We start from the raw sequence: 20,783 nt of genomic DNA, 5'->3' as shown, positions 1-20,783 counted from the left end.
CTCTCTCCTGGTACAGGGTTAGAGTTAGGGTTAGGGGTGTTGGGTACCTGTGTTAATGTGTTGATGGGACCAGCCACAGAGAGTCACTCTCTCCTGGTACAGGGTTAGAGTTAGGGTTAGGGGTGTTGGGTACCTGTGTTAATGTGCTGATGGGACCAGCCACAGAGAGTCACTCTCTCTTGGTACAGGGTTAGAGTTAGGGTTACGGGTGTTGGGTACCTGTGTTAATGTGCTGATGGGACCAGCCACAGAGAGTCACTCTCTCTTGGTACAGGGTTAGAGTTAGGGTTACGGGTGTTGGGTACCTGTGTTAATGTGTTGATGGGACCAGCCACAGAGAGTCACTCTCTCCTGGTACAGGGTTAGAGTTAGGGTTACGGGTGTTGGGTACCTGTGTTAATGTGTTGATGGGACCAGCCACAGAGAGCCTCTCTCTCCTGGTACAGGGTAGTGATCCTGGTTCCGTCTGCATGGTCCACGATCACCGTCCCGTCTCTGTCCAGCACAGATATCACCTTGTCCTCCCGCGTGATCACAACCTGCTCACACAGACAAGGCAGAAGAGCTACTTTTACATATCACACGTCTAGGAAGTCAAAATGTTGAAATCTGCAAAAGTAGCAAGAAAACTAAACTTTATTAACAACCACGTTGTTAGCAACCATGTTGCTGGTTGGTATGCTCACAGTTTGACTGACAGGGTCTGTGGCTCTGAAGGCCAGGACGGGGCCAGGGTCTGTGGTCTGGTCCCCCATGGTGGCTACTCTGTGTCCGGAGGGGCTGGTTGTGGTCCAACAGACCCCCTGTCTGGCCTGGGTCTGGCCTGACGACCTCTGGTCCTCCCTGGGCTCGGGGTCACTTTGACTCTGGTCAGCCCCCAGGCTCTGCTTGGAGCCCAGCTTACCTGCTCACACACATAACTCCTCATCTCTCCTTTCCCTTAGTCAAGCACCGACACTCAACAACACTAAAGGTTGTGAAGCCACAATAGATTTCAGACTGACACAGTACAAGTCTAATAGGAAGACACTTCAAATATATCAAAGACCAAAGGATATAGATGAAGGTCCATATCATTTGTTGGAGATGTGTTCACCCTTCTTGTCCTTGCTGTCTTTTCTCTCTGGTGTCTGAGTCTCCTTCACTACCTCGTCCTCCTTAGCAACGGGTTCAGGAGGAGAGGAGATGATGGGTCCGGACTCTGTACAGGTACTGACGGAACTGTCTGCAAACAGCACCTACACACAGACAGGGAGGAGCTTAACGTGTGTGTGTGTATGTGTATGTGTGTGTGTGTGTATTCTGTTTACCAGTACCTGTGTTGATCCGTCTCTCATGTACTTGACCACGGTGCCCTGACCAGTGATGACCCTAGACAGCTCACTGTGTAACGATGGGTCTGTGAGGTGAAGCTCTCTACTGTCACTGCAGTGTAGGGGGAAACTCTGTCTCACCAACACACACTGACCCTCTGGAGTACTGCCTACAGTACACAAAACTACAGTTACACAAACACTGTATGGACACACACACACACACACACACAGAGAGACACACACAGACACACACTGACCGTCTGTATCATCACTGAGGAACTGCAGCAGCAGACCACTGGGGGTGGAGACGTTTAGTCTCTGGAACGGAGCACTGCCAGGTAATGCTGCCTGACTCTCACTCTCTCTGGTCTGGCAGGGGACAACACAGCCAACAACATCAAGGGAATTATAGACAGCAGGTAGGTAAATAGAAAGAAAATAGATGATAAGAATATAACGTTGTAATATTGATATCAATGATATTACATTATCAACAACAAAACACTAACTGAACAGATGCTGTGGAAACTAAATGCATCTGTTTGTGACGGTCGATAGTCTGGATTCACCTGCTCCTTTTCCTCTCTGGGTGTTGGGGACTTGTTGGTCTCTCTGGGCGGCTCCACCCCCTTGGAGCTGTGGGAGGAGTTGAGTTTCTTATTGGAGAATGAGGAGGAGAGGAGGGTCGAGGGGGCGGGGGAGAGACTGGAGTCTGTGGGCATGTCCAGATCAGAGTCCTGACCAGCCTGCATCTCACCTACAGACACGTCAACAACCAGACAGTCACATTAAAGGTAGACTCAACGATAAGACATCACCACACACAACAACATAGAGACCATACTGGGTCCCCATAACAGGAACAGTACACCAAGTGGTTTAATGACAGAGAAACAGACAGAATATGTCAAGACATAATCAGGCGATGATGTAAGGTGTTCACCCTGCTCCCCAGTTGGGCCGTAGCGACTGTAGGAGAGGTGGATGCCGTTGTCCAGCACAGCTGAGAAGGAGCCCAGCCTCACACTCTTATTGGCCGGACTCTGTGTCTCCATGGGGACCGCGTGGTGTCTGTTTGGCTGGGTGATGTGGGTGTAGAAATGATGCTTGTCCTTCATTACACACACTTTGATGAGCGTCGACCCTGGTAACAGAACACATGCTGTGTTTACACAGGCAGACCAATTCTGATCTTTTTTAGACTTATTGGTCTTTTGACCAATCACATCAGATCTTTCAGAGCGTTACTTCCAGAATTGGAAGTAACGCGTGATGAGCGTCGACCCTGGAAACAGAACATATTTAGAGAAGCAACGCGTGATGAGCGTCGACCCTGGAAACAGAACACATTTAGAGAAGCAACGCGTGATGAGCGTCGACCCTGGAATCAGAACACATTTAGAGAAGCAACGCGTGATGAGCGTCGACCCTGGAATCAGAACACATTTAGAGAAGCAACGCGTGATGAGCGTCGACCCTGGAAACAGAACACATTTAGAGAAGCAACGCGTGATGAGCGTCGACCCTGGAATCAGAACACATTTAGAGAAGCAACGCGTGATGAGCGTCGACCCTGGAAACAGAACACATTTAGAGAAGCAACGCGTGATGAGCGTCGACCCTGGAATCAGAACTCATTTAGAGAAGCAACGCGTGATGAGTGTCGACCCTGGAAACAGAACACATTTAGAGAAGCAACCCGTGATGAGCGTTGACCCTGGAAACAGAACACATTTAGAGAAGCAACGTGCGAACAAAAGAGAGCGAAAGTGTGTATCGTAATAGTGGTGTGTGTGTGTGTGTGTGTATTCACCCTGCACAAAGTGGATGGTCTCCACCTGGATGTGGCCTCCGTCAGAGGGGTATAGGGAATGGAGCTGGCCTGAGACCTGGATCAGCTGCCCCTCCATGCTGTATCCAGTGAACCCCTACACACACACACACACAGTATTATTATTTTTTTTAAAGGTCAGCATTCTCTTGATATTGTTGCAGCAGATACTTTTTCAATGAAAGACAACATGCCATAAGAGCACATTAAAACATGATCTATCTAGTATCTGCTGTGACTATATCACTATATCTCTTCAACCAGAAAACCAGTTTACAACCACAAAATGATGTCATTATGAACGTCTAACGCCACATTTTGACTGTTGATTTTAAAGGGTGTTTATAGCCTCACAGTGAAGACGTCGGTAGGCGACTGCAGCTCTGCTCTCTGGTCTCCAGGGGTCCCCACAGCCAGGTCAGGGGTCTTGCTCACGTCCTCCCTGCTCTTCTTAGTGGTCGAGGGGGTGGTTTTCTTGTTCTCCTTGGACGAGTCGGCGCGCTCCGCTCCCTTCCCTCCTTTATCTTTCTTAGCTTTCTTCACCTGTTCCTCCTCCTTCTGTCTGCTCTGCTCTATCTTCCACGCCTGGAGAGAGAGCAGTTTGTAGAGAACACGACAAGCACAAACACAATCATTTTATCAGTATGTATGGAAGATATTTATGAAAATCATTAAATGAATCCCACTATAAAACGGGGTGGGAGACAACAAGACAGAGTACGTACTTTGAGTGAGTCTTCCCTGATGTACTGGTCTGGAGGATGTTCCTCTGGGATAGGAGACTTGGTTGGGGAGGCTTCAGGTGGACAGGGACACAACACTTCCATCACTGTAACTACTAGTACTACTCTTAGAATAAGTGCTTTGATGTTTTTCATCTATCGTAATCTATGTATCAACGTTAATGAGTATTTATGTTATACCCCATGGATTTCGGCCTGTATTCATGATGTGTGGGTATCAGTAGAATATGAATGTGAACACTCCACTGCTTCCTTACTTGCAGTGTGTTTTGGTGAGACAGTGTCCTTCTTGGTGCCCTTAGCCGACTCTGTCCTGCCTTTCTCTGAGGAGTCAGACGGGGTGGGCCCTCTCAGTTTGTCTGCCTCTCTCTTGGCCTGCAGAGCTAGCCAATTGTCCTCCTCCTCCTTGGTCCAGTCAGATATAGAGTCTGCCACGTGCTCAAGGTATTTCCTGACGACAGAGAGGGAATGGTGGAAAGCCTTTGGATTTTAAGAAATACACTCCCCACCGTAAAAGAAAGCTGCATCCAAATCCTAAACAGTACCCACAGTCTAATGTAATCTGTACCTTTATCGTTTTGTAACCCAAAAATAAATCAACTAAATGGGTTTGAAGAAAATATACCTCCAACTGTTAAACAACTGATTTATAGCAAACATGTTTTTTTTTTGTTTTTTTTTACAACTGTACCTGAACCCGACGTTGGTATGGAGGGCCATGTCCCATAATTCCTTGCACTGGCGCTGAGGGCTCATGGGATTGTGACAGACGATGAACAGGGTGTTGTCCAGACTACCACAGAAGGTGTCCATGCAGCGGTAGGACTGAGAGGCAGACTGGAGAATCTAAAGCAAGACAACATGTTGTGTTGTTTCCCTACTGATCACAAACGGTTGCAAAAAGGAGCCAGAAATTAGAAGGTAAATAACTACAATAAATGTGAGTATTGATTAATATTGACCTGGGGAAAGACATTGGCATTGTGGTGCTCAGTATAGTGCCAGTCTCTGAGCGATCGCACCCGGCTTCTCTGGATCTCAGTCACATCTACTACATCAGACAAACTCTCCTCTGATTCATCCTGGTGGAACGCTGCAGAGGAAACATGTTTTATTAGCTATTATTTCAAAGATACAAAGACAGGAACAATAAGATGTATCAGATCATCAACAATAGCCTGGTTGCAGATCTGTTTGTGCTGTCTTGACAACTCCATTGCTATCAGACCAACAGATCTGGTGGTATACTAGTCTGGATTCAGACCAACAGATCTGGTAGTATACTAGTCTGGATTCAAACCAACAGATCCGGTAGTAGACTAGTCTGGATTCAGACCAACAGATCTGGTAGTATACTAGTCTGGATACAGACCAACATATCTTCAGACCAACAGATCTGGTAGTAGACTAGTCTGGATTCAGACCAACAGATCAGGTAGTAGACTAGTCTGGATTCAGACCAACAGATCTGGTAGTAGACTAGTCTGGATTCAGACCAACAGATCCGGTAGTAGACTAGTCTGGATTCAGACCAACAGATCTGGTAGTATACTAGTCTGGATACAGACCAATAGATCAGGTAGTAGACTAGTCTGAATTCAGACCAACAGATCTGGTAGTAGACTAGTCTGGATTGAGACCAACAGATCTGGTAGTAGACTAGTCTGGATTCAGACCAACAGATCTTCAGACCAACAGATCTGGTAGTAGACTAGTCTGGATTCAGACCAACAGATCTGGTAGTATACTAGTCTGGATACAGACCAACAGATCTGGTAGTATACTAGTCTGGATTCAGGCCAACAGATCTGGTAGTATACTAGTCTGGATTCAGGCCAACAGATCTGATAGTAGACTAGTCTGGATTCAGACCAACAGATCTGGTAGTAGACTAGTCTGGATTCAGACCAACAGATCAGGTAGTAGACTAGTCTGGCTTTCAGACCAACAGATCTGGTAGTAGACTAGTCTGGATTCAGACCAACAGATCTGGTAGTAGACTAGTCTGGATTCAGACCAACAGATCTGGTAGTATACTAGTCTGGATTCAGACCAACAGATCTGGTAGTAGACTAGTCTGGATTCAGACCAACAGATCCGGTAGTAGACTAGTCTGGATTCAGACCAACAGATCTGGTAGTATACTAGTCTGGATACAGACCAATAGATCTGGTAGTATACTAGTCTGGATACAGACCAATAGATCAGGTAGTAGACTAGTCTGAATTCAGACCAACAGATCTGGTAGTAGACTAGTCTGGATTGAGACCAACAGATCTGGTAGTAGACTAGTCTGGATTCAGACCAACAGATCTTCAGACCAACAGATCTGGTAGTAGACTAGTCTGGATTCAGACCAACAGATCTGGTAGTATACTAGTCTGGATTCAGACCAACAGATCAGGTAGTAGACTAGTCTGGATTCAGACCAACAGATCTGGTAGTAGACTAGTCTGGATTCAGACCAACAGATCCGGTAGTAGACTAGTCTGGATTCAGACCAACAGATCTGGTAGTATACTAGTCTGGATACAGACCAATAGATCAGGTAGTAGACTAGTCTGAATTCAGACCAACAGATCTGGTAGTAGACTAGTCTGGATTGAGACCAACAGATCTGGTAGTAGACTAGTCTGGATTCAGACCAACAGATCTTCAGACCAACAGATCTGGTAGTAGACTAGTCTGGATTCAGACCAACAGATCTGGTAGTATACTAGTCTGGATACAGACCAACAGATCTGGTAGTATACTAGTCTGGATTCAGGCCAACAGATCTGGTAGTAGACTAGTCTGGATTCAGACCAACAGATCTGGTAGTATACTAGTCTGGATTCAGGCCAACAGATCTGGTAGTATACTAGTCTGGATTCAGACCAACATATCTGGTAGTAGACTAGTCTGGATTCAGACCAACATATCTGGTAGTAGACTAGTCTGGATTCAGACCAACAGATCTGGTAGTATACTAGTCTGGATTCAGACCAACAGATCAGGTAGTAGACTAGTCTGGATTCAGACCAACAGATCAGGTAGTAGACTTGTCTGGCATTCAAACCAACAGATCTGGTAGTATACTAGTCTGGATTCAGACCAACAGATCAGGTAGTAGACTAGTCTGGATTCAGACCAACAGATCAGGTAGTAGACTTGTCTGGCATTCAAACCAACAGATCTGGTAGTATACTAGTCTGGATTCAGACCAACAGATCAGGTAGTAGACTAGTCTGGATTCAGACCAACAGATCAGGTAGTAGACTTGTCTGGATTCAGACCAACAGATCTGGTAGTAGACTAGTCTGGATTCAGACCAACAGATCTGGTAGTATACTAGTCTGAATTCAGACCAACAGATCTGGTAGTATCCTAGTCTGGATTCAGACCAACAGATCTGGTAGTAGACTAGTCTGGATTCAGACCAACAGATCACGTAGTAGACTAGTCTGGATTCAGACCAACAGATCTGGTAGTAGACTAGTCTGGATTCAGACCAACAGATCTGGTAGTAGACTAGTCTGGATTCAGACCAACAGATCAGGTAGTAGACTAGTCTGGATTCAGACCAACAGATCTGGTAGTAGACTAGTCTGGATACAGACCAACATTTCTGGTAGTAGACTAGTCTGGATACAGGCCAATGTGTCAGAGTAAAAAAAAAAAAGAAGCTATTTTTAACACGCAATTGCATTTAGAATTGTTATTTGTTGCGCAATGACTAGGCTTACAAAAGCAGGTTTCACTCCAGTAACCTACAGGCTTTTTGAGGAGCTACTCTGGCGCTGTCTGACAGGTGGTTTGGATATTCCTCTCCTCCAACTAGTCTCTGTATGCCGTGCGCCTGTGATAAATAAGATGCATGACGACTAACGAAAATACACACCAATTTAATTCCACTAAATTATACAAATTAACCTATAGACCGATAAGCATGACCGGTCAAATGTATTTTAGGCGGCTAACCGATTAATGGTTAAGCGTTAACATCCCTAGTGTCAGAGTTCATAGCAACGTCTGTACCTTGTGTCTTGTTGCTGTGTCTGAGGTAGTTCTTGGCGAAGCTGACAGGGTCGTCCCAGGGCAGGCAGGTAGGTTGAGGGGAACCAGCAGAGGTCAGTAGGCCCCCCTCCTCCAGCTGGGTCAGGGGCATGCTCTCAAACACAAACTGTCTGACCACTCTCTCCACCTCCGGCCAGCTCAGAGACTCTGTATAGACACCCATCAGAACAACACAGGCTGGAACGGAATGGTTTCAACAACATCAAACACATGTGTTTGATGCAATTCCATTTGCTTCGTTCCAGCCATTATTATGAGCCGTCCTCCCCTCAGAGGCCTCCACTGCAGAACACAACACCACACTCTTATTCTGAATCCCAAATAATCCCCTAGTCCCTCATCCCTTGTCCCTAGTCTCTCATCCCTCGTCACTTTAGTAGATCTGATGCATTCTGATAGGTATAGAGCTATATGGATAGGTATAGAGCTATATGGATAGGTATAGAGCTATATGGTATAGAGCTATATGGACATGTATAGAGCTATATAGATAGGTATAGAGCTATATGGACATGTATAGAGCTATATAGATAGGTATAGAGCTATATAGATAGGTATAGAGCTATATGGATAGGTATAGAGCTATATGGATAGGTATAGAGCTATATGGTATAGAGCTATATGGATAGGTATAGAGCTATATAGATAGGTATAGAGCTATATGGATAGGTATAGAGCTATATGGATAGGTATAGAGCTATATGGTATAGAGCTATATGGATAGGTATAGAGCTATATAGATAGGTATAGAGCTATATGGTATAGAGCTATATGGATAGGTATAGAGCTATATAGATAGGTATAGAGCTATATGGATAGGTATAGAGCTATATGGATAGGTATAGAGCTATATGGATAGGTATAGAGCTATATGGTATAGAGCTATATTGACATGTATAGAGCTATATTGACATGTATAGAGCTATATTGACAGGTATAGAGCTATATGGATAGGTATAGAGCTATATGGATAGGTATAGAGCTATATAGATAGGTATAGAGCTATATGGACATGTATAGAGCTATATGGATAGGTATAGAGCTACAGTGGGGAGAACAAGTATTTGATACACTGCCGATTTTGCAGGTTTTCCTACTTACAAAGCATGTAGAGGTCTGTAATTTTTATCATAGGTACACTTCAACTGTGAGAGACGGAATCTAAAACAAAAATCCAGAGAATCACATTGTATGATTTTTAAGTAATTAATTTGCATTTTATTGCATGACATAAGTATTTGATACATCAGAAAAGCAGAACTTAATATTTGGTACAGAAACCTTTGTTTGCAATTACAGAGATCATACGTTTCCTGTAGGTCTTGACCAGGTTTGCACACACTGCAGCAGGGATTTTGGCCCACTCCTCCATATAGACCTTCTCCAGATCCTTCAGGTTTCGGGGCTGTCGCTGGGCAATACGGACTTTCAGCTCCCTCCAAAGATTTTCTATTGGGTTCAGGTCTGGAGTCTGGCTAGGCCACTCCAGGACCTTGAGATGCTTCTTACGGAGCCACTCCTTAGTTGCCCTGGCTGTGTGTTTCGGGTCGTTGTCATGCTGGAAGACCCAGCCACGACCCATCTTCAATGCTCTTACTGAGGGAAGGAGGTTGTTGGCCAAGATCTCACGATACATGGCCCCATCCATCCTCCCCTCAATACGGTGCAGTCGTCCTGTCCCCTTTGCAGAAAAGCATCCCCAAAGAATGATGTTTCCACCTCCATGCTTCACGGTTGGGATGGTGTTCTTGGGGTTGTACTCATCCTTCTTCTTCCTCCAAACACGGCGAGTGGAGTTTAGACCAAAAAGCTCTATTTCTGTCTCATCAGACCACATGACCTTCTCCCATTCCTCCTCTGGATCATCCAGATGGTCATTGGCAAACTTCAGACGGGCCTGGACATGCGCTGACTTGAGCAGGGGGACCTTGCGTGCGCTGCAGGATTTTAATCCATGACGGCGTAGTGTGTTACTAATAGTTTTCTTTGAGACTGTGGTCCCAGCTCTCTTCAGGTCATTGACCAGGTCCTGCCGTGTAGTTCTGGGCTGATCCCTCACCTTCCTCATGATCATTGATGCCCCACGAGGTGAGATATTGCATGGAGCCACAGACCGAGGTGATTGACGGTCATCTTGAACTTCTTCCATTTTCTAATAATTGCGCCAACAGTTGTTGCCTTCTCACCAAGCTGCTTGCCTATTGTCCTGTAGCCCATCCCAGCCTTGTGCAGGTTTACAATTTTATCCCTGATGTCCTTACACAGCTCTCTGGTCTTGGCCATTGTGGAGAGGTTGGAGTCTGTTTGATTGAGTGTGTGGACAGGTGTCTTTTATACAGGTAACGAGTTCAAACAGGTGCAGTTAATACATGTAATGAGTGGAGAACAGGAGGGCTTCTTAAAGAAAAACTAACAGGTCTGTGAGAGCCGGAATTCTTACTGGTTGGTAGGTGATCAAATACTTATGTCATGCAATAAAATGCAAATGAATTACTTAAAAATCATACGATGTGATTTTCTGGATTTTTGTTTTAGATTCCGTCTCTCACAGTTGAAGTGTACCTATGATAGAAATTACAGACCTCTACATGCTTTGTAAGTAGGAAAACCTGCAAATCAGCAGTGTATCAAATACTTGTTCTCCCCACTGTAGATAGGAATATTTGCCAAAGTATTCACCCCCCCTTGGCATTTTTCCTATTCTTCAAGGCAAAACTGCTCCAGCTCCTTCAAGTTGGATGGGTTCCGCTGGTGTACAGCAATCTTTAAGTCATACCACAGATTCTCAATTGGATTGAGGTCTGGGCTTTGACTAGGCCATACCAAGACATTTAAATGTTTCCCCTTAAACCACTCAAGTGTTGCTTTAGCAGTATGCTTAGGGTCATTGTCCTGCTGGAAGGTGAACCTCCGTCCCAGTCTCAAATCTCTGGAAGACTGAAACAGGTTTCCCTCAAGAATTTCCCTGTATTTCGCGCCATCCATCATTCCTTCAATTCTGACCAGTTTCCCAGTCCCTGCCGATGAAAAACATCTCCACAGCATGATGCTGCCACCACCATGCTTCACTGTGGGGATGGTGTTCTCAGGTGATGAGAGGTGTTGGGTTTGCGCCAGACAGAGCATTTTCCTTGATGGCCAAAAAGCTCAATTTTAGTCTCATCTGAGCAGAGTACCTTCTTCCATATGTTTGGGGAGTCTCCCACGTGCCTTTTGGTGAACACCAAACGTGTTTCTTATTTTTTTCTGTAAGCAATGGCTTTTTTCTGGCCACTCTTCCATAAAGCCCAGCTCTGTGTAGTGTACGGCTTAAAGTGGTCCTATGGACTGATACTCCAATCTCCGCTGTGGAGCTTTACAGCTCCTTCAGGGTTATCTTTGGTCTCTTTGTTGCCACTCTGATGAATGCCCTCCTTGCCTGGTCCGTGAGTTTTGGTGGGCGGCCCTCTCTTGGCAGGTTTGTTGTGGTGCCATATTCTTTCCAATTTTTAATAATGGATTTATCCATGGGATGTTCAAAGTTTCGGATATTGTTTTATAACCCAACCCTGATCTGTACTTCTCCACAACTTTGTCCCTGACCTGTTTGGAGAGCTCCTTGGTCTTCATGGTGCCGCTTGCTTGGTGGTGCCCCTTGCTTAGTGGTGTTGCAGACTCTGGGGCCTTTCAGAACAGGTGTATATATACTGAGATCATATGACAGATCATGTGACACTTAGATTGCACACAGGTGGACTTTATTTAACTAATTATTTGACTTCTGAAGGTAATTGTTTGCACCAGATCTTATTTAGGGGCTTCATAGCAAAGGGGGTGAATACATATGCACGCACCAGTTTTCCGGTATTTATTTTTTATAATTTTTTGAAAGTTCATTTCACTTCACCAATTTGGACTATTTTGTGTATGTCCATTACATGAAATCCAAATAAAAATAATTTAAATTACAGGTTGTAATGCAACAAAATAGGCAAAACGCCAAGGGGGATGAATACTTTTGCAAGGCACTGTAGATAGGTATAGAGCTATATAGATAGGTATAGAGCTATATGGATAGGTATAGAGCTATATGGATAGGTATAGAGCTATACGGATAGGTATAGAGCTATACGGATAGGTATAGAGCTATATGGATAAGTATAGAGCTATATACGGTGAATAGTGATGCACACTCAAGTTTTCTGTTTTTTTTTCTTATTTCTTGTTTGTTTCACAATAAAAAATATTTTGCATCTTCAAAGTGGTAGGTAGTATGTGGTGTAAATCAAATGATACAAACCCCCCAAAAATCCATTTTAATTCCAGGTTTTAAGGCAACAAAATAGGAAAAATGCCAAGGGGGGTGAATACTTTCGCAAGCCACTGTAGATAGGTATAGAGCTATATAGATAGGTTTAGAGCTATATGGTATAGAGCTATATGGATAGGTATAGAGCTATATAGATAGGTATAGAGCTATATATATAGGTATAGAGCTATATGGATAGGTATAGAGCTATATGGATAGGTATAGAGCTATATGGTATAGAGCTATATAGATAGGTATAGAGCTATATAGATAGGTATAGAGCTATATAGATAGGTATAGAGCTATATGGATAGGTATAGAGCTATATGGATAGGTATAGAGCTATATGGTATAGAGCTATATAGATAGGTATAGAGCTATATAGATAGGTATAGAGATATATAGATAGGTATAGAGCTATATATATAGGTATAGAGCTATATGGATAGGTATAGAGCTATATGGATAGGTATAGAGCTATATGGTATAGAGCTATATAGATAGGTATAGAGCTATATAGATAGGTATAGAGCTATATAGATAGGTATAGAGCTATATAGATAGGTATAGAGCTATATAGATAGGTATAGAGCTATATGGATAGGTATAGAGCTATATGGATAGGTATAGAGCTATATGGATAGGTATAGAGCTATATAGATAGGTATAGAGCTATATGGTATAGAGCTATATGGATAGGTATAGAGCTATATGGTATAGAGCTATATGGATAGGTATAGAGCTATATAGATAGGGAGACCCATGGGGCGGCGCGCACAATTGGCCCAGCGTCGTCCAGGGTAGGGCAGGGATTTGGCCGGCAGGGGATGTAGCTCAGTTGGTAGAGCATGGTGTTTGCAACGCCAGGGTTGTGGGTTCGATAAAATAATGTATGCACTAACTGTAAGTCGCTCTGGGTAAGAGCGTCTGCTAAATGACTAAAATGTAAATGTAAATGTATAGAGCTATATGGATAGGTATAGAGCTATATGGATAGGTATAGAGCTATATGGATAGGTATAGAGCTATATAGATAGGTATAGAGCTATATGGATAGGTATAGAGCTATATGGATAGGTATAGAGCTATATGGTATAGAGCTATATGGATAGGTATAGAGCTATATGGATAGGTATAGAGCTATATGGTATAGAGCTATATAGATAGGTATAGAGCTATATAGATAGGTATAGAGCTATATAGATAGGTATAGAGCTATATAGATAGGTATATAGCTATATAGATAGGTATAGAGCTATATAGATAGGTATAGAGCTATATAGATAGGTATAGAGCTATATGGATAGGTATAGAGCTATATGGTATAGAGCTATATGGATAGGTATAGAGCTATATGGTATAGAGCTATATAGATAGGTATAGAGCTATATGGTATAGAGCTATATAGATAGGTATAGAGCTATATAGATAGGTATAGAGCTATATGGTATAGAGCTATATGGATAGGTATAGAGCTATATGGTATAGAGCTATATAGATAGGTATAGAGCTATATAGATAGGTATAGAGCTATATGGTATAGAGCTATATAGATAGGTATAGAGCTATATAGATAGGTATATAGCTATATGGTATAGAGCTATATAGATAGGTATAGAGCTATATGGTATAGAGCTATATATATAGGTATAGAGCTATATAGATAGGTATAGAGCTATATGGTATAGAGCTATATAGATAGGTATAGAGCTATATAGATAGGTATAGAGCTATATGGTATAGAGCTATATAGATAGGTATAGAGCTATATAGATAGGTATAAAGCTATATAGATAGTTATAGAGCTATATGGTATAGAGCTATATGGATAGGTATAGAGCTATATGGTGAAAACTTGACTCAGTCTAGGGGAAGGGGAAGTAATTACCATATTATTAAAGCCATCAGATTCTTCAGATCTACGGGAATGCCTAGAGAGTCAGAGGTAGGGGTCTATCTGGAATTCAGCATTTCACTCTGCTGATCTAACAGAACACCATATTGGTAGTGATAGCAGAGTATGGAACATCTCCTTCCTTATAAAGTAGCCCAGTGCTCAGCCTCTCCCAGACAGCTAAATATTTACCTTATTTCTTCTGTCTAACTCTCCGTCTCCTCTCTAAGATCATGGAGAATGTATTCATCCCACCAGACAGTAGCCGTATCAACCCACTGGGCACACACTGGTTGAATCAATGTTGTTTACACATCGTGGAATAGACGTTGAATCGACGTCTGTGCCCAGTGGGTAGTCTCATCCCCAGCACAGAACCAACCAGCCAGGGTGATAATTTAACAGCATCCCACCATCTGTTGGTCTTTAGTGGGACTGTGCTTTGTAATTACCTAGACTAAATACAGGTTGGGCTGCAATAATAACACTACTCAGCACACCTGAGCCACAATGCATGAAGTCAATCTGGCTATCACGCTAAATTGGTCTGCATAAAATTCCATAGGCTATAAAAACGCAGAGAGCCGTGACTGTGTGTGTCTGTGGTGTGTGTGTGTGTGTGTCTGTGTGGCTGTGTGTGTGTCTGTGTGGTGTGTGTGAGTGTGTGTGTGTGTGAGTGTGTGTGTGTGTGTGTGGGTCTGTGTGTGTGTGGGTGTGTGTGTGTGTGTGTGTGTGTGTGTGTGTGTGTGTGTGTGTGTGGCTGTGTGTGTGTCTGTGTGGTGTGTGTGAGTGTGTGTGTGTGTGTGTGTGTGTGTGTGTGTGTGTGTGTGTGTGTGTGTGTGTGTGTGTGTCTGTGTCTGTGTGGGGTGTGGGTCTGTGTGTGTGTGGGTGTGTGGGGTGTGGGTCTGTGTGTGTCTGTGTGGCTCTGTGAGTGTGTGTCTGTGTGTGTGCGTGTTTTGTATATGTGTGTGTGTGGCTGTGTGAGTCTCTGTGTTCTCTCCTCACCGTCGGTGCAGTAGTGCGTGAGCTCCTGGATGCGGGCCAGTCTGGTTCTATTTCCACTCAGGGGGCGGACGGAGCAGAGAAGATTCCACACCGGAGAGTTTCTCATCATCTCTTTCTCTGTCTTCACCACATCAAAGCTGTTATGGACCTGGTATAAAACAATACAACACATACCTCATAGACCGTACCTGGAGGATACAGCTGCTGCTAATTAGAGTGTGTGTGTGTGTGTGTGTGTGTGTGTGTGTGCGTGTCTCACAGGCAGGTGGTGCAGTCTCAGGGCTCTCTCGTCATGACAGTTGATCAGTAGAGGTCTCTGGTGCTCAGTCTTCTGCTGGGTGTTCTCCACAGCACCAAACGTCTCCCTCAACTTCTACCAATAAATACATCATACATTAATACTCTGTTATGCAGGTCTATACACTGAGTGGACAAAACATTAGGAACACCTTCCTAATATTGAGTTGCACCCCCCACCCCCCCAGCTTTGCCCTCAGAACAGCCTCAATTCGTCAAGGCATGGACTCTACAAGGTGTCAAAGGCGTTCCACAGGAATGCTGGCACATGTTGACTACAATGCTTCCCACAGTTGTGTCAAGTTGGCTGGATGTCCTTTGGGTGGTGGACCATTCTTGATACACACAGGAAACTTTTGAGCATGAAAAACCCAGCAGCGTTGCAGTTCTTGACACAAACCAGTGTGCCTGGAACATATTACCATACCCTGTTCAAAGGCACTTACATATTTTGTCTTGCCCATTCACCCTCTGAACGGCACACATACACAATCCATGTCTCACATGTCTCAAGGCTTAAAAATAATTATTTAACCTGTCTCCTCCCCTTCATCTACACTGTATTGAAGTGGATTTAACAGGTGACATCAATAAGGGATCATAGCTTTCAGCTGGATTCACCTGGTCAGTCTATGTCATGGAAAGAGCAGGTGTTTTGTACACACACAGTTCCCTGGGTTAGGGTCATAATCTCGGTACTGAAAATATTAGCCTCAACTCAAGTCAACTTTGAGGTACAGAATGACCAAATACACAGTAACAGATTACAGGTACATTGTGTGGCACAGTAATGAAAGCATCCTATACTGGGGAAAGGGAAAACTCCAACTAGCAGTGTATTTGCAGTATAATAGGTAAAGAGGGTCATGATGTCGTCTACAGTAATGTACCTTCTTCTCCTGGTCTGAGCGAGGCAGAGAAATGACAGCAGACAGCATGTAGTCTGCCAGGCTCTTCTCCAAGCTGTAAAGTCCCTTCTCGGAGCCTGCTGCAGACAGGGGAGGGCTGTCCTGCTCGGTGGCCACCACCTGAACACACACAGAGTCAACTAGAGGAGCTCAACCATTCATCCTCAGGATTCTCTATTTGTCCACCATATACAGTGCATTCGGAAAGTATTCAGACCCCTTGACATTTTCCACATTTTGTTACGTTACAGCCTTTTCTAAAATGGATTAAATTGTTTGTTTTCCTCATCAATCTACACACAATACCCCATTACGACAAAAATACGAAATGTATAAAAAAATAAAACTTTAATATCACATTTACATAAGTATTCAGACCCTTTACTCAGTACTTTGTTGAAGCACCTCTGGCAGCGATTACAGCCTCAAGTCTTCTTGGGTATGATGCTACAAGCTTGGCACACCTGTATTTGGGGAGTTTCTCCCATTCTTCTCTGCAGATCCTCTCATCCTATGTCAGGTTGGATGGGGAGCATCACTGCACAGCTATTTTCTGGTCTCTCCAGAGATGTTCGATCGGGTTCAAGTCCGGACTCTGGCTGGGCCACTCAAGGACATTCAGAGACTTGTCCCCAAGCCACTCCTGCGTTGTCTTGGCTGTGTGCTTAGGGTCGTTGTCCTGTTGGAAGGTGAAACTTCACCCCAGTCTGAGGTCCTGAGCGCTCTGGAGCAGCTTTTCATCAGGTTCCAAACTTCTTCCATTTAAGAATGATGGAGGCCACTGTGTTCTTGGGGACCTTCAATGCTGCAGAAATGTTTTAGTACCCTTCCCCAGATCTGTACCTCGACACAATCCTGTCTCGGAGCTCTACGGACAATTCCTTCGACCTCATGGCTTGGTTTTTGCTCTGACATGCACTGTCAACTGTGGGACCTTATATAGACAAGTGTGTGCCTTTCCAAATCATGTCCAATCAATTGAATTTACCACAGGTGGACTCCAATCAAGTTGTAGAAACATCTCAAGGATGATCAATGGAAACAGGATGCACCTGAGCTCAATTTCGAGTCTCATAGCAAAGGGTCTGAATACTTATATAAATAAGGTATTTCTGTTTTTATTTTTTATTTTCACTTTGTCATTATGGGGTATTGTGTGTAGATTGATGAGGGGAAAAATAAATGTAATCCCTTTTAGAATAAGGCTGTAATGTAACAAAATGTGGAAAAAGTCAAGGGGTCTGAATACTTTCCGAATACACTGTATATATAATGTCTGGAGTGTCTAAGTCAAGGTATGGAGGAGAATGGTGTTTTCTCAACAACAATACTTCAATGTTGACCTCTGAGGGTAAGACAATACATATGCAGTAATACAATAAACCACATGGATAAAACCCAAACAGATCTGGCTGAACAACTGTTATCCTGGTTGACTGTAGTATGGTGATGTGGGGATGATTGTTGGGGCCTGCAGTGGACTATCTGCTCCTGTGTAGTATGAAGGGAACAGAAACAGAACCTGCTCCAGTGTAGTATGAAGGGAACAGAACAGAACCTGCTCCAGTGTAGTATGAAGGCAACAGAACAGAACCTGCTCCAGTGTAGTATGAAGGGAACAGAACAGAACCTGCTCCAGTGTAGTATGAAGGCAACAGAACAGAACCTGCTCCAGTGTAGTATGAAGGCAACAGAACAGAACCTGCTCCAGTGTAGTATGAAGGGAACAGAACAGAACCTGCTCCAGCATGCAGTGTAGTATGAAGGGAACAGAGGAGGCTTCAGGAGGGATCTGGTCCAGCAGGTCGTTATAGTAACGCATGTCCACATCAGTACTCAGAGCAGCCGGTTCAGGGTCTGCTGGGACAACGGACATCAGTTCCCTGGGTTAGGGTCAATTCACTTTTCATTCAGCTATCAGTTAACTGTAATCATTTACTTGAACTATACATTATAATATCAACTGTCCTACAGTGAGTGTTTGTGAAGCTGTAGAATACCTGGAGGGGTCTCCTCTTGGGCTTGTCTCTTCTTGGACCCAGGTGTCTGAGGCGTTGTGGTCTGAACCGTCTAAGACATGACAGAACATATTCCTCAACATTTTTGCTACATGTAGAAATAGAAAATAGACCTACATGAAATAAAGACAGTATTGTGTACATTCAGTATGGGTTCCTTCTCCATCCAGCAGTAAGTTCATCCAGTGTGTGCATGCATGTGTGTTTGTAGTATAGTACCTCTGCAGGGTTCTCCTGGGTGGTGCGTGCCCCAGCCCTGGTGACAGAGGGCACCTGGACCAGTCTCATGTTGTTGAGGTAGTGTTGATGCTGTCTCCTCCAGTCCAGACAGTCATAGATCAGACACGCCACGTCCTCAAACAGACGTGTCCCAAACCCAAGCTACAACACAACATATTAACATAGCATTTTAAGTATATTCTAAACAATTAACAAAGAAAAAGAAAGACCCGCACACTGCTCTTGCCAATGTTTATTGCTTATGTGTCAGAGTCTCAGCCTTCTCGTCAGAGCTTTGATTGATATCAGAAGAAGAGGAAGAAGAAGAAGAAGAAGAAGAAGAAACAGGAGGAGGAGGAGCAGAAGGAAGAGGAGGAGGAGGAAGAGAACAGGAAGAAGAAGAAGAAGAAGCAGGAGCAGTAGCAGAAGAAGAAGAAGAAGAAGAAGAAGAAGAAGAAGGCAAGGAAATCACCATAGCCTCTTGGTTATCCTTGTCTTGTGGTGACAGGATCTCTTTAGCGGTGAGACTGAGGCGGGCCACATCAAACAGCTTGGAGAGGGCTGAGCCACTGTTTAGCACCCCTTCCAACTGACCCCAGAACTGCTCCCGCTGTCTTCTCCTAATGTTAGCCTCCGCGTCTACAGGAACACAACAGCAGCATTTAGCTACACAAATCATATCAAAATTAGATTGATTGTTAGATCAAGAGTTAAAATGCCAAATACTGTACTGCCAATATGAAATACTGTCAAATACTGTACTGCCAATTTGAAATACTGTCAAATACTGTACTGCCAATATGAAATACTGTCAAGTAGTGTACTGCCAATATGAAATACTGTCAAATACCTCTGCTGTGCTTGATTCAGGTTACCCTGACCGTACAATGAAACCAGTGGAACAAAAAATTCAAGATCCCAGGCTAAATCAATCGAAACCTCACATTGATGGCAATCTGAGTCTTACCCCCATCCAGGGGTTTGGCATCACTCCCCTCCAGTGATCCCTCTGGCCGGTCTGGTCTCTGTGAGGTCAGCTTGATAACGTTGGACACATGGACCCCCAGGGTGTCCAGCACAGAGACCAGCTGAGCCTGCTGGAAGCCCACCACCAGGACGTAGTGCTGAGGACCATCGTCTGGCTCATCGTCTACACACACACACACACACACACACGAAAGCATGTGCGCACACATTCACACATACACAACAAGAGAGAGAGATGTGAGAGAGAGAGCGAGAGAGAGAGAGACAGAGAGAGAGAGAGAGAGAGAGACAACCAACCAGTCTCCCCAACACAAAGTGACAACCAACATCATACTAATGAGCGAACAGTCCTACTATACTGTATGTGTGATCATTGGGACAGAGTCGACTGCTCACCTATGTACTTGTTGGTCTCATCCTCCTCGCCTCTCTTTTTCAGCTTGGTGTCCTTGGTTGGGGCACTGGGCTCTGACCCTTTCTTCCCCTTGTCACCTTTAGCAGCAGGCTTGGCACCACCTTTGTCTTTGGTTGGGGAGGCATTGCCAGCCTTGCCCTTAGCCTTCTCCTCAGCAGCCTGGGAGAGAGTGGACTAAACTGAGTGGTGCTAATACTGCGGTTCAAATCCGGGTCTCCTCTGTGCCAGAAGACTGCGTTAGCCTGCTGAGCTGAAGCCTAGACATTAACAGGTAGCGCACGCTAGTCTTCATGTCTCAGACAAGGTTACGTATCACGCATGTTACAATACTACTATAACGCTGACTCAATCTGACAATAACACTTAAAAGGTTCTCTAGGAAAGCTGACTGTTGCCAGGACGATAAGATGACTGATGCTTGTTGATGACTGTCAGGAGTTCCTTCCTACCCTCATCTCTGCGGCTCTCCTCTGCTGGTCGTTGGTCTTGACTCCCAGGAGCTGGAACTTGAGCAGTTTACCCAGCAGGTCACAGGGCAGCTCCTCTCCTGCATCCAGCAGGACCTTGGCTGCCTCCATCACCTTTATAGATAAACAACATCCTTGATGTAGAATAGCCAGAAAGTGAGTAGTAGTTCTAATCTATTGTGCAAGACTCTTTCTCTGCTGCTTCCTAAATGTGTCTTTTGAAATGAATAGCCTTTAAAGCCCATTTTACTGAATAATGGGTGCATTACATACCTCATAAAACATGGGTGCATCCTTGGTCTTCTTGATTTTTGGGTTTCCCAGTTCATGGATCTGTGA

The 20,783-nt window shown here is 44.2% G+C and overlaps 1 protein-coding gene across 1 annotated transcript in view; it reads right to left on the bottom strand.

Moving 5' to 3' along the window:
- Positions 1–20,783, bottom strand: part of LOC311114530 (sperm-associated antigen 17-like) — a gene marked incomplete at both ends in the record, with an annotated part of 39,496 nt that overhangs the window by 14,822 nt on the left and 3,891 nt on the right. Inside the window, 26 exons of the mRNA XM_084189778.1 lie at positions 392–539; positions 687–904; positions 1,097–1,238; positions 1,317–1,483; positions 1,574–1,685; positions 1,886–2,073; positions 2,260–2,460; positions 2,584–2,889; positions 3,130–3,244; positions 3,502–3,732; positions 3,873–3,943; positions 4,148–4,341; positions 4,582–4,736; positions 4,853–4,983; positions 7,908–8,123; positions 15,134–15,281; positions 15,393–15,506; positions 16,321–16,458; positions 18,077–18,195; positions 18,339–18,408; positions 18,576–18,737; positions 19,048–19,214; positions 19,543–19,725; positions 19,959–20,136; positions 20,427–20,558; positions 20,718–20,777. Coding sequence (XP_084045904.1) covers positions 392–539; positions 687–904; positions 1,097–1,238; positions 1,317–1,483; positions 1,574–1,685; positions 1,886–2,073; positions 2,260–2,460; positions 2,584–2,889; positions 3,130–3,244; positions 3,502–3,732; positions 3,873–3,943; positions 4,148–4,341; positions 4,582–4,736; positions 4,853–4,983; positions 7,908–8,123; positions 15,134–15,281; positions 15,393–15,506; positions 16,321–16,458; positions 18,077–18,195; positions 18,339–18,408; positions 18,576–18,737; positions 19,048–19,214; positions 19,543–19,725; positions 19,959–20,136; positions 20,427–20,558; positions 20,718–20,777 — 4,066 coding nt within the window. The remainder of the gene's footprint in view (positions 1–391; positions 540–686; positions 905–1,096; positions 1,239–1,316; positions 1,484–1,573; positions 1,686–1,885; positions 2,074–2,259; positions 2,461–2,583; positions 2,890–3,129; positions 3,245–3,501; positions 3,733–3,872; positions 3,944–4,147; positions 4,342–4,581; positions 4,737–4,852; positions 4,984–7,907; positions 8,124–15,133; positions 15,282–15,392; positions 15,507–16,320; positions 16,459–18,076; positions 18,196–18,338; positions 18,409–18,575; positions 18,738–19,047; positions 19,215–19,542; positions 19,726–19,958; positions 20,137–20,426; positions 20,559–20,717; positions 20,778–20,783) is intronic.

The sequence above is a fragment of the Coregonus lavaretus genome (assembly GCF_964263955.1).
Source record: "Coregonus lavaretus genome assembly, contig: HAP1_SCAFFOLD_591, whole genome shotgun sequence".
Lineage (NCBI taxonomy): Eukaryota > Metazoa > Chordata > Actinopteri > Salmoniformes > Salmonidae > Coregonus > Coregonus lavaretus.
This window is presented reverse-complemented; position numbering and strand designations above follow the sequence as displayed.